At 46.9% G+C, this 13,095-nt stretch overlaps 1 protein-coding gene across 1 annotated transcript in view; it reads left to right on the top strand.

Annotated features, from left to right (window-relative positions):
• IFT74 (intraflagellar transport 74) overlaps positions 1 to 13,095 on the top strand; it is a 106,993-nt gene that overhangs the window by 4,103 nt on the left and 89,795 nt on the right. Inside the window, exons 3-4 of the mRNA XM_075279479.1 lie at positions 124 to 259; positions 2,493 to 2,541. Of these exons, the coding sequence (XP_075135580.1) occupies positions 124 to 259; positions 2,493 to 2,541 (185 nt within the window). The remainder of the gene's footprint in view (positions 1 to 123; positions 260 to 2,492; positions 2,542 to 13,095) is intronic.

Raw genomic sequence — 13,095 nt, 5'->3', positions numbered from 1 at the left:
GATGAAAATGTCTTTCCTCTAGATGTAGACAGTGCCTATTTGTCATTGTTACAGGGCTCTTAAATTTTAAAAATAAATATTTTTATGAAAATAAGTTTCCATTATCTTTTTCTCTCATGACAGATGCCACCGGGTACTGCAAGACCTGGGACACGTGGGGGACCTTCTACAACTGGTGGAGTCCTTTCTGCTCAAATCAAAGTAGCTGATCGGCCTGTCACTCAGCAGGGCCTTAGTGGAATGAAAACTGGAATGAAAGGTAAAAATCTCCCAATAATTGCCTCAAAATATACAACCCCAATTCAATAAGCATTGACACACTGTGTAAAATGCAAAGAAAGCAAACATGCAATGATATCTCATAGTTTATTCACAATAGAACATAGAATACATATTGAAAGCTGAAAATGAGACATTTTTCCATTTTATGTAAAAAAAAAAAATGAACTCAAAATCGCAACAAATCTAAAAAAAAATTGGAACATGGCAATATTTGCCATTGTGTGCCACTCTTCTTTTTGCAGTCTGGGAAGTAAGACCAATTACTGATAACAGGCACTTTATCATTATTATTTATTTATAGAGCATCATTAATTTCATTGTGCTTTACATTTTAGGGTTTACATTCAATACACAAAACAAGTACAATACTAACAGTGACCACTGGAATGAAGGGAAAAAGGGATAGAGACAGTAAGTGAGGGTATAGGCTGTTCTGATGATGGTGTGGAGGCAGTAGTGTTATTGGAGGTTGTAGGCTTTACTGAATAGGTGAGTCTTCAAGGTGTTTTTGAAGCTTGTGATTGTGGGGGTCAGTCTTATGTGGCTTAGTAAGGACTTCCAGAGTATGGGCGATGCACAGGACAAATCTTGGACGCCGTCATGTGAAGAGCTGATAAGAGCAGAGCAGAGTAGGTGGTCATGAGAGGGTCGGAGGTTACATGTGGGCAGGTAACGAGAGATTAGGCCAGAGATGTATGGAGGGGGACAGGTTATGGATGGCTTTGTATGTCAGTGTTAACATTTTAAGCTCTGTTTGCTGGCCGATGGGTAGCCAGTGAAGGGATTGGCAGAGGAGAGCAGCTGATGAAAAATGGGTGGAAAGAGGGGAGAAGGGGTTAATTTAAAGGGGCTCTATCATTGGGCAAGAGCATTTATGGAAGGCTGTGGATAAGGGTGCTACAATAGTCTAAGGGCTAGTTCACATGGGGCAATGAGGCAGATTTTGACAGCAGATTTTGCCTCAAAATCTGCCTACTTACAATGGTGGTCTACGGAAACTGCTAGCTTTCATTTTTCTGCTAGCAGTTTTTTGCTGCTAGCAGAAAAAAGAAGCGACATGACCTTTTTTCAGGCGGATTCCGCCTGAGGAAAGCAATAGAAGTGAATGGGAGGCGAGAAACGGCAAATGTTTTTTTGCAAAAACCGCAACCGAAAATGCCTAGCGTTTTTTTTACAGTCCATTCACTTTAGGGGAGGGGAAAACCACCTGGCGTTTTCTGAAGCAGTTTTTACCAAAAACCACTCCAAAAAATGCCTCAAGGTCAAAAAACCGCTTTCTAATTAGAAAGCGTTTTTTTTCGAGACCAAAATGAGCCAGGCGGTTTTTACGTGTGAACTAGCCCTAAGACGGAGATTATGAAGGCATGGAGTAGTGATTTTGTAGTTTTAGGTGCGAGGAAGGATTGGATTTGATGAATGTTTCTTAGGTGAAGGTGTAATGTCAGTGCAATATTTAACAGAGCCTTTTTATTTCTTGATATAAAATGTTCCTATATTGATTTAAAAAAAAAAAAAAAACCTTGTAATTGGGTTACACGTTTTGAAGTTCCAAAGGGTTAAAAATTATACGTGTAGAGAGAGAGAGAGAGAGAGAGAGAGAGAGAGAGAGGCAAATATTTATGATACTGCAAAATAGCTGCAGCACCAATATTCTGACAGTGGCTCAACACTCTTTGTTTACCTCTCTTGAGCCAATCCTTGGACTCAGCAGTCACATGCTGTACTTAATGGTATCACAACTGAGGGTAATTGACTTCAGTGGTCCTCTTACCTGTATGGCATGTTATCTCTCCAATATGGTAAGCAAATACAGTTGGTGCTGGATCGAGGAATTTAAAGGGAGCCTATAACTGTCCCAGCTACTTTAAACTGCTCCCATAGTGCTGTAGATACTGATGGCAAAAAAAATGATACCTTTCTTATGTTTCATAGCCCCAGGGATGTGTAGAATAAGCACTTTTATTCTTTATTCAAATGAGGATCCCGGACTATAGAGGGAGTTTTCTTTTATTACTGAGCACTGCTGCATCATCGCTAAACACACCCATCATGCATTCAGCTCCTCCTCCTGGGCAGTGTGACCTGCCCAGGGGGAAGAGCTAAGTGCAGGATGGGCGTGTTAAGTGAGTTTTTTTTTGTTGTTGTTGTTGTTGTTTTTTTAGCATTGTATTGTATACTATATAAATGTTTGTGCGATTTCACTTTTTCAGGTCCGCAAAGACAAATTATGGACAAATCTTACTTTCTTGGGCTCCTTAGGTATGTCAATGGTTTATATGATTAATTTTAATTTTTTAAAGGTCACAAGGGATTGTTTTGAGGTTTTAGGTCTCATATCCGTAAGCAATTTTGTGGACAGATTGTTAAATCTTACCTTCACATTCATAGACAGTGTTAATCAATGGGGTTGTTTAAATTTTCTTGTACTTACAATTGTGTACTCTCTCATGGATTCCGATAGTTCAGAATGCATGATGTTCCTTCAAATGCCGTATGTGTCGAACTTAGTTGTTTCCCTAGAACCACTGAAGACAGTGCTCCTAGAGCATACCTGGGCAAAGTCCGGCCCCCGGGCCGTATCCGGCCCTCTGACTGATTCAGTCCGGCCTGCACGGCGTGTCTAGGGAGGCGTGTCTGGGGGGGGTGTCTAGGGGGCGTGTCTTAGTGCCGGCAGGAAGATGAAGACATGTGGAGAGTGTCATAAGGTACTGAGATGTAAGGTGAGATGCAGGGGGGAGAGAGTGTGTGTGTATATGTGTCTGTCTGTGTGTCGTTATACTAGGGCAGAGATGGAAGGGGAATGTTATACTAGGGCAGAGATGGAAGGGGAATGTTATACTAGGGCAGAGATGGAAGGGGAATGTTATACTAGGGCAGAGATGGAAGGGGAATGTTATACTAGGGCAGAGATGGAAGGGGAATGTTATACTAGGGCAGAGATGGCAGATGGAGGGGGGGACATGAAATGGGGCAAATAAAGGAGGATATGAAACTGAGGGAGAAATGGAGGGGGGGACATGAAACTGGGGGGACATTAAACCGTGGATGTAGCTGTAGGGGGACTTGTCTTCCTCTAGTTGCCCCCAGTTTCATGTCCCACTCTAGCTGTCAATTTATTGCCCCCCTCAAACTACCCCACTGTTTAATGTCCCCCTCCAGCTGCTCCAGTTTTGTGTCCCCTCTAGTTTCCACCAGTTTATACTGGGGCACCAGGAGAGGGACCTAATACTGTGGGGCAGTTGGAAGGGAACATTATAGTGTGGGGACATATAATGCACAGGTAACTATAGGAGGATAATACTTTGTGGGGGAACTTCGAAAGATGATTGGGAATGGGCGGAGTCAACGTAGAAGTGGGTGGAGCTAAATTTGCCATGGCGCGGCCCTCTAGCATAGTTTCAATTTCTTATGTGGCCCCATGGGAAAATTAATTGCCCACCCCTGTCCTAGAGAGTTACTGAATCTATAAACCCCACAACGTTTCAGCGAGCTTTGGTCTTAAAGAGTCGCAATTTTCTTTGAAAAATTCAGAAGGCCTAAACTTTTTTCTTTTGTTGACAATGTAGCTGTTTGTGAGTTTGTATTTTCTGGGATACATTATATATTATAATAGCAGCTTTTTGGGAAGCATAGATAGCTAGTTATATAATATACAGTACAGACCAAAAGTTTGGACACACCTTCTCATCCAAAGAGTTTTCTGTATTTTCATGACTATGACAATTGCAGATTCACACTGAAGGCATCAAAACTATGAAATATCACATGTGGAATTATATACTTAACAAAAAAGTGTGAAACTGAAAATATGTCTTATATTCTAGGTTCTTCAAAGTAGCCACCTTTTGCTTTGATTCCTGCTTTGCACACTCTTGGCGTTCTCTTGATGAGCTTCAAGAGGTAGTCACCTGAAATGGTCTTCCAACAGTCTTGAAGGAATTCCCAGAGATGCTTAGCACTTGTTGGCCCTTTTGCCTTCACTCCGCAGTCCAGCTCACCCCAAACCATCTCGATCAGGTTCAGGTCTGGTGACTGTGGAGGCCAGGTCATCTGGCGTAGCACCCCATCACTCTCCTTCTTGGTCAAATAGCCCTTACACAGCCTGGAGGTGTGTTTGGGGTCATTGTCCTGTTGAAAAATAAATGATGGTCCAACTAAATGCAAACTGGATGGAATAGCATGCTGCTGCAAGATGCTGTGGTAGCCATGCTGGTTCACTATGCCTTCAATTTTGAATAAATCCCCAACAGTGTCACCAGCAAAGCACCCCCACACCATCACACCTCCTCCTCCATGCTTCATGGTGGAAACCAGGCATGTAGAGTCCATCCGTTCACCCTTTCTGCATCGCACAAAGACACGGTGGTTGGAACCAAAGATCTCAAATTTGGACTCATCAGACCAAAGTACAGATTTCCACTGGTCTAATGTCCATTCCTTGTGTTCTTTAGCCCAAACAAGTCTCTTCTGCTTGTTGCCTGTCCTTAGCTGTGGTTTTCTAGCAGCTATTTTACCATAAAGGCCTGCTGCACAAAGTCTCCTCTTAACAGCTGTTGTAGAGATGTGTCTGCTGCTAGAACTCTGTGTGGCATTGACCTGGTCTCTAATCTGAGCTGCTGTTAACCTGCGATTTCTGAGGCTGGTGACTTGGATGAACTTATCCTCCGTAGCAGAGGTGACTCTTGGTCTTCCTTTCCTGGGGCGGTCCTCACGGGAGCCAGTTTCTTTGTAGCGCTTGATGGTTTTTGCAACTGCACTTGGGGACACTTTCACAGTTTTCCCAATTTTTCGGTCTGACTGACCTTCATTTCTTAAAGTAATGATGGCCACTCGTTCTTCTTTACTTAGCTGCTTTTTTTCTTGCCATAATACAAATTCTAACAGTCTATTCAGTAGGACTATCAACTGTGTATCCACTTCTGCACAACACAACTGATGGTCCCAACCCCATTTATAAGGCAAGAAACCACTTATTAAACCTGACAGGGCACACCTGTGAAGTGAAAACCATTTCCGGTGACTACCTCTTGAAGCTCATCAAGAGAATGCCAAGAGTGTTCAAAGCAGGAATCAAAGCAAAAGGTGGCTACTTTGAAGAACTTAGAATATAAGACTAGAGATGAGCGAACAGTGTTCTATCGAACTCATGTTCGATCGGATATTAGGCTGTTCGGCATGTTCGAATCGAATCGAACACCGCGTGGTAAAGTGCGCCATTACTCGATTCCCCTCCCACCTTCCCTGGCGCCTTTTTTGCTCCAATAACAGCGCAGGGTAGGTGGGACAGGAACTACGACACCGGTGACGTTGAGAAAAGTAGGCAAAACCCATTGGCTGCCGAAAACATGTGACCTCTAATTTAAAAGAACAGCGCCGCCCAGGTTCGCGTCATTCTGAGCTTGCAATTCACCGAGGACGGAGGTTTCCGTCCAGCTAGCTAGGGCTTAGATTCTGGGTAGGCAGGGACAGGCTAGGATAGGAAGGAGAAGACAACCACAACAGCTCTTGTAAGAGCTAAATTCCAGGGAGAAGCTTGTCAGTGTAACGTGGAACTGACGGGCTCAATCGCCGCAACCCAGCTTTCCCAGGATCCTGAATGGAATACACTGTCAGTGTATTCCCGTATACCCGATATATACCCCGATACCCGTTCCAACGGTGTGCCCCCCCACCTTCACCCCAGAAATACCCTGCAAGTCCCCTAGCAATAGAATTGGGGCTATATACACCCACAATTTTTACTACTGGTATACAGTGCCATTGTCTGACTGGGAATTCAAAGAATATATTGGGAATACAAATACCCTCATTTCTTGCTACTGCCATATAGTGCCAGTGTCTGACTGGGAATTCAAAGAATATATTGGGGTTACGTGCACCCACAATTTTTACTACTGGTATACAGTGCCATTGTCTGACTGGGAATTCAAAGAATATATTGGGAATACAAATACCCTCATTTCTTGCTACTGCCATATAGTGCCAGTGTCTGACTGGGAATTCAAAGAATATATTGGGGTTACGTGCACCCACAATTTTTACTACTGGTATACAGTGCCATTGTCTGACTGGGAATTCAAAGAATATATTGGGAATACAAATACCCTCATTTCTTGCTACTGCCATATAGTGCCAGTGTCTGACTGGGAATTCAAAGAATATATTGGGGTTACGTGCACCCACAATTTTTACTACTGGTATACAGTGCCATTGTCTGACTGGGAATTCAAAGAATATATTGGGAATACAAATACCCTCATTTCTTGCTACTGCCATATAGTGCCAGTGTCTGACTGGGAATTCAAAGAATATATTGGGGTTACGTGCACCCACAATTTTTACTACTGGTATACAGTGCCATTGTCTGACTGGGAATTCAAAGAATATATTGGGAATACAAATACCCTCATTTCTTGCTACTGCCATATAGTGCCAGTGTCTGACTGGGAATTCAAAGAATATATTGGGGTTACGTGCACCCACAATTTTTACTACTGGTATACAGTGCCATTGTCTGACTGGGAATTCAAAGAATATATTGGGAATACAAATACCCTCATTTCTTGCTACTGCCATATAGTGCCAGTGTCTGACTGGGAATTCAAAGAATATATTGGGGTTACGTGCACCCACAATTTTTACTACTGGTATACAGTGCCATTGTCTGACTGGGAATTCAAAGAATATATTGGGAATACAAATACCCTCATTTCTTGCTACTGCCATATAGTGCCAGTGTCTGACTGGGAATTCAAAGAATATATTGGGGTTACGTGCACCCACAATTTTTACTACTGGTATACAGTGCCATTGTCTGACTGGGAATTCAAAGAATATATTGGGAATACAAATACCCTCATTTCTTGCTACTGCCATATAGTGCCAGTTTCTGACTGGTAATTCAAAGAATATATTGGGGTTACGTGCACCCACAATTTTTACTACTGGTATACAGTGCCATTGTCTGACTGGGAATTCAAAGAATATATTGGGGTTATAAATACCCTCATTTCTTGCTACTGCCATATAGTGCCAGTGTCTGACTGGTAATTCAAAGAATATATTGGGGTTACGTGCACCCACAATTTTTACTACTGGTATACAGTGCCATTGTCTGACTGGGAATTCAAAGAATATATTGGGAATACAAATACCCTCATTTCTTGCTACTGCCATATAGTGCCAGTGTCTGACTGGGAATTCAAAGAATATATTGGGGTTACGTGCACCCACAATTTTTACTACTGGTATACAGTGCCATTGTCTGACTGGGAATTCAAAGAATATATTGGGAATACAAATACCCTCATTTCTTGCTACTGCCATATAGTGCCAGTTTCTGACTGGTAATTCAAAGAATATATTGTGGTTACGTGCACCCACAATTTTTACTACTGGTATACAGTGCCATTGTCTGACTGGGAATTCAAAGAATATATTGGGAATACAAATACCCTCATTTCTTGCTACTGCCATATAGTGCCAGTGTCTGACTGGGAATTCAAAGAATATATTGGGGTTACGTGCACCCACAATTTTTACTACTGGTATACAGTGCCATTGTCTGACTGGGAATTCAAAGAATATATTGGGAATACAAATACCCTCATTTCTTGCTACTGCCATATAGTGCCAGTGTCTGACTGGGAATTCAAAGAATATATTGGGAATACAAATACCCTCATTTCTTGCTACTGCCATATAGTGCCAGTTTCTGACTGGTAATTCAAAGAATATATTGGGGTTACGTGCACCCACAATTTTTACTACTGGTATACAGTGCCAATTTCTAACTAGGAATTCAAAATGCGCAAGGCTCCCGGAAAGGGACGTGGACGAGGCCGTGGGCGAGGTCGGGGGAATGGTTCTGGGGAGCAAGGTAGCAGTGAAGCCACAGGGCGTCCCGTGCCTACTCCTGTGGGGCAGCAAGCATTGCGCCACTCCACAGTGCCAGGGTTGCTTGCCACATTAACTAAACTGCAGGGTACAAACCTTAGTAGGCCCGAGAACCAGGAACAGGTCTTGCAATGGCTGTCAGAGAACGCTTACAGCACATTGTCCAGCAGCCAGTCAGACTCTGCCTCCTCTCCTCCTATTACCCAACAGTCTTGTCTTCCTTCCTCCCAAAATTCCGAAGCTTTACAGAACAATAACCCAAACTGTCCCTGCTCCCCAGAGCTGTTCTCCGCTCCTTTCATTGTCCCTCAACCTGCCTCTCCACGTCACGATTCCACGAACCTAACAGAGGAGCATCTGTGTCCAGATGCTCAAACACTAGAGTCTCCTCCATCTCCATTCGATTTGGTGGTGGATGACCAGCAACCCACCCTCATCGACGATGATGTGACGCAGTTGCCGTCAGGGCATCCAGTTGACCGGCGCATTGTGCGGGAGGAGGAGATGAGACAGGAGTTGGAAGAGGAAGTGGTGGATGATGAGGACACTGACCCGACCTGGACAGGGGGGATGTCAAGCGGGGAAAGTAGTGTGCATGTTGAGGCAGGTGCAGCACCAAAAAGGGTAGCTAGAGGCAGAGGCAGAGGTCAGCAGCTTAGGCGAAGCCAGGCCACACCCGGAATCTCCCAAGATGTTCCAGTTCGTACCCAGCCCCGAAAAACTCCCACCTCGAGGGCACGTTTCTCGAAGGTGTGGAGTTTTTTCAAGGAATGCGCCGAGGACAGATATAGTGTTGTCTGCACAATTTGCCTCTCGAAATTGATTAGGGGCTCTGAGAAGAGCAACCTGTCCACCACTTCAATGCGCCGTCATTTGGAATCCTAGCACTGGAATCAGTGGCAGGCAGCAACGGCAGGACAAAGGCCGCCTGCCGTTCACGCCACTACCACTGCCTCTGCCACTGCCTCTGCCACTGCCACTGCTGACTGTGCTGGCGATGCACTCCAGAGGACGAGCCAGGACACCACTTCATCTGCCTCCGCCACTTTGTTGACTTCTACCTCATCCTCCCCTGGTCCTGTCTTATCTCCTTCTCCTGCACCATCAAAGGCACCATCAGGCGTTTCTTTACAACAACCCACCATCTCTCAGACATTGGAGCGGTGGCAGAAATACACTGCTAACCACCCACACGCGCAAGCCTTGAACGCCAACATCGCTAAACTGCTGGCCCAGGAGATGTTGGCGTTCCGGCTTGTTGAAACTCCCGCCTTCCTGGACCTGATGGCAACTGCGGCACCTCGCTATGCCGTCCCTAGCCGTCACTACTTCTCCCGGTGTGCCGTCCCCGCCTTGCACCAGCACGTGTCACTCAACATCAGGCGGGCCCTTAGTTCCGCGCTTTGCACAAAGGTCCACTTGACCACCGACGCGTGGACAAGTGCATGCGGACAGGGACGCTACATTTCACTGACGGCACACTGGGTGAATGTAGTTGAGGCTGGGACTGCTTCCCAAACTGGCCCGGTGTACCTCGTCTCCCCGCCTAACATTCCTGGCAGGGACACGAGAAGAACACCCCCCTCCTCCTCCTCCTCTACCGCCTCCTCCTCCGCCACCGCCTCCTCCTCCGCCACCGCCTCCTCCTCCGCTGTTAGATTGACCCCAGCTACGAGTTGGAAACGTTGCAGCACTGGCGTTGGTAGACGTCAGCAGGCTGTGCTGAAGCTGATCAGCTTGGGGGACAGACAGCACACTGCCTCCGAGGTGAGGGATGCCCTCCTCGATGAGACGGCAATATGGTTTGAGCCGCTGCACCTGGGCCCAGGCATGGTCGTTTGTGATAACGGCCGGAACCTGGTAGCAGCTCTGGAGCTTGCCGGACTCCAACATGTTCCATGCCTGGCCCACGTCTTCAACCTAGTGGTGCAACGTTTCCTAAAGAGCTACCCCAATGTTCCAGAGCTACTGGTGAAAGTGCGGCGCATGTGCGCCCACTTTCGCAAGTCGACAGTAGCCGCTGCTAGCTTAAAATCTCTCCAGCAACGCCTGCATGTGCCACAACACCGGCTTTTGTGCGACGTCCCCACACGCTGGAACTCAACGTTTCAGATGTTGAATAGAGTGGTTGAGCAGCAGAGACCTTTGATGGAATACCAGCTACAAAACCCTAGGGTGCCACAAAGTCAGCTGCCTCAGTTTCACATCCATGAGTGGCCATGGATGAGAGACCTTTGTGACATCCTACGGGTCTTTGAGGAGTCCACAAGGAGGGTGAGCTCTGAGGATGCGATGGTGAGCCTTACAATCCCGCTCTTGTGTGTTCTGAGAGAATCCCTGATTGACATCAGGGATAACTCAGATCACACAGAGGAGTTAGGGATAGCATCCGATCCGTCACAGCTGGAGAGTAGGTCCACACATCTGTCCGCTTCACTGCGTTTAATGGAGGAGGAGGAGGAAGAAGAGTTGTCCAATGATGTGATGGTGATACAGGAGGCTTCCGGGCAACTTCGAATCGTCCCATTGTTGCAGCGCGGATGGGTAGACATGGAGGATGAGGAGGAAATGGAGATTGAACTTTCCGGTGGGGCCAGAGGAGTCATGCCAACTAACACTGTGGCAGACATGGCTGAGTTCATGTTGGGGTGCTTTACAACCGACAAGCGTATTGTCAAAATCATGGAGGACAACCAGTACTGGATCTTTGCTATCCTTGACCCCCGGTATAAAAACAACATCTCGTCTTTTATTCCGGTAGAGGGGAGGGCCAATCGCATCAATGCTTGCCACAGGCAATTGGTGCAGAATATGATGGAGATGTTTCCAGCATGTGACGTTGGCGGCAGGGAGGGCAGTTCCTCCAGTAGGCAACCAAGTTCTCACCGGTCCACACAAACGAGGGGCACACTGTCTAAGGTCTGGGACACCTTGATGGCACCCCCTCGCCAAAGTGCCGCCACGGAGGGTCCTAGTGTCACCAGGTGTGAGAAGTATAGGCGCATGTTGCGGGAATACCTTTCCGACCACAGCCCTGTCCTCTCCGACCCCTCTGCGCCCTACACGTATTGGGTGTCGAAGTTGGACCTGTGGCTTGAACTTGCCCTATATGCCTTGGAGGTGCTGTCCTGTCCTGCCGCCAGCGTCCTATCTGAGAGGGTGTTCAGTGCAGCCGGTGGCATCATCACTGACAAGCGCACCCGTCTGTCAGCTGAGAGTGCCGACCGGCTCACTTTGATAAAAATGAACCACCACTGGATAGAGCCTTCATTTTTGTGCCCACCTGTGTAAAGCACCCCAACATGAAACTCCATGTCTGTACTCAACCTCTCCAATTCCTCCGCATCCTCATACTCATCCACCATAAGCGTTGCACAATTCTGCTAATACTAGGCTCCCTCCACCCTGATTTCCCCCAACTCTGCTGGTTAGAGGCTCCCTCCACCCTGCTTTCCCACAACTCTGCTGGTTAGAGGCTCCCTCCACCCTGATTTCCACCAACTCTGCTGGTTAGAGGCTCCCTCCACCATGAATTGGTCCAAACTGGGCTGTTTAGCGGCTCCCTCCACCATGAATTGGTCCAAACTGGGGTTTTTAGAGGCTCCCTCCACCATGAATTGGTCCAAACTGGGCTGTTTAGAGGCTCCCTCCACCATGAATTGGTCCAAACTGGGGTTTTTAGAGGCTCTCTCCACCATGAATTGGTCCAAACTGGGCTGTTTAGAGGCTCCCTCCACCATGAATTGGTCCAAACTGGGGTTTTTAGAGGCTCCCTCCACCATGAATTGGTCCAAACTGGGCTGTTTAGAGGCTCCCTCCACCATGAATTGGTCCAAACTGGGTTTTTTAGAGGCTCCCTCCACCATGAATTGGTCCAAACTGGGGTTTTTAGAGGCTCCCTCCACCATGAATTGGTCCAAACTGGGGTTTTTAGAGGCTCCCTCCACCATGAATTTGCCCAAACTGGGCTGTTTAGAGGCTCCCTCCACCATGAATTTGCCCAAACTGGGCTGTTTAGAGGCTCCCTCCACCATGAATTTGCCCAAACTGGGCTGGTTAGAGGCTCCCTCCACCATGAATTGGTCCAATCTGGGGTTTTTAGAGGCTCCCTCCACCATGAATTGGTCCAAACTTGGCTGTTTAGAGGCTCCCTCCACCATTAATTGGTCCAAACTGGGCTGGTTAGAGGCTCCCTCCACCATGAATTGGTCCAAACTGGGTTTTTTAGAGGCTCCCTCCACCATGAATTGGTCCAAACTGGGGTTTTTAGAGGCTCCCTCCACCATGAATTGGTCCAAACTGGGCTGTTTAGCGGCTCCCTCCACCATTAATTGGTCCAAACTGGGCTGGTTAGAGGCTCCCTCCACCATGAATTTGCCCAAACTGGGCTGTTTAGAGGCTCCCTCCACCATGAATTTGCCCAAACTGGGCTGGTTAGAGGCTCCCTCCACCATGAATTGGTCCAAACTGGGGTTTTTAGAGGCTCCCTCCACCATGAATTGGTCCAAACTTGGCTGTTTAGAGGCTCCCTCCACCATTAATTGGTCCAAACTGGGCTGGTTAGAGGCTCCCTCCACCATGAATTGGTCCAAACTGGGTTTTTTAGAGGCTCCCTCCACCATGAATTTGCCCAAACTGGGCTAGTTAGAGGCTCCCTCCACCATGAATTTCCCAAAACTTGGCTGTTTAGAGGCTCCCTCCACCATTAATTGGTCCAAACTGGGCTGGTTAGAGGCTCCCTCCACCATGAATTTGCCCAAACTGGGCTGTTTAGAGGCTCCCTCCACCATGAATTGGTCCAAACTGGGTTTTTTAGAGGCTCCCTCCACCATGAATTGGTCCAAACTGGGCTGTTTAGAGGCTCCCTCCACCATGAATTTGCCCAATCTGGGCTGTTTAGCGGCTCCCTCCACCATT

This window comes from Leptodactylus fuscus, chromosome 1, assembly GCF_031893055.1.
Source record: "Leptodactylus fuscus isolate aLepFus1 chromosome 1, aLepFus1.hap2, whole genome shotgun sequence".
NCBI classification, from domain to species: Eukaryota; Metazoa; Chordata; class Amphibia; order Anura; family Leptodactylidae; genus Leptodactylus; species Leptodactylus fuscus.
This window is presented reverse-complemented; position numbering and strand designations above follow the sequence as displayed.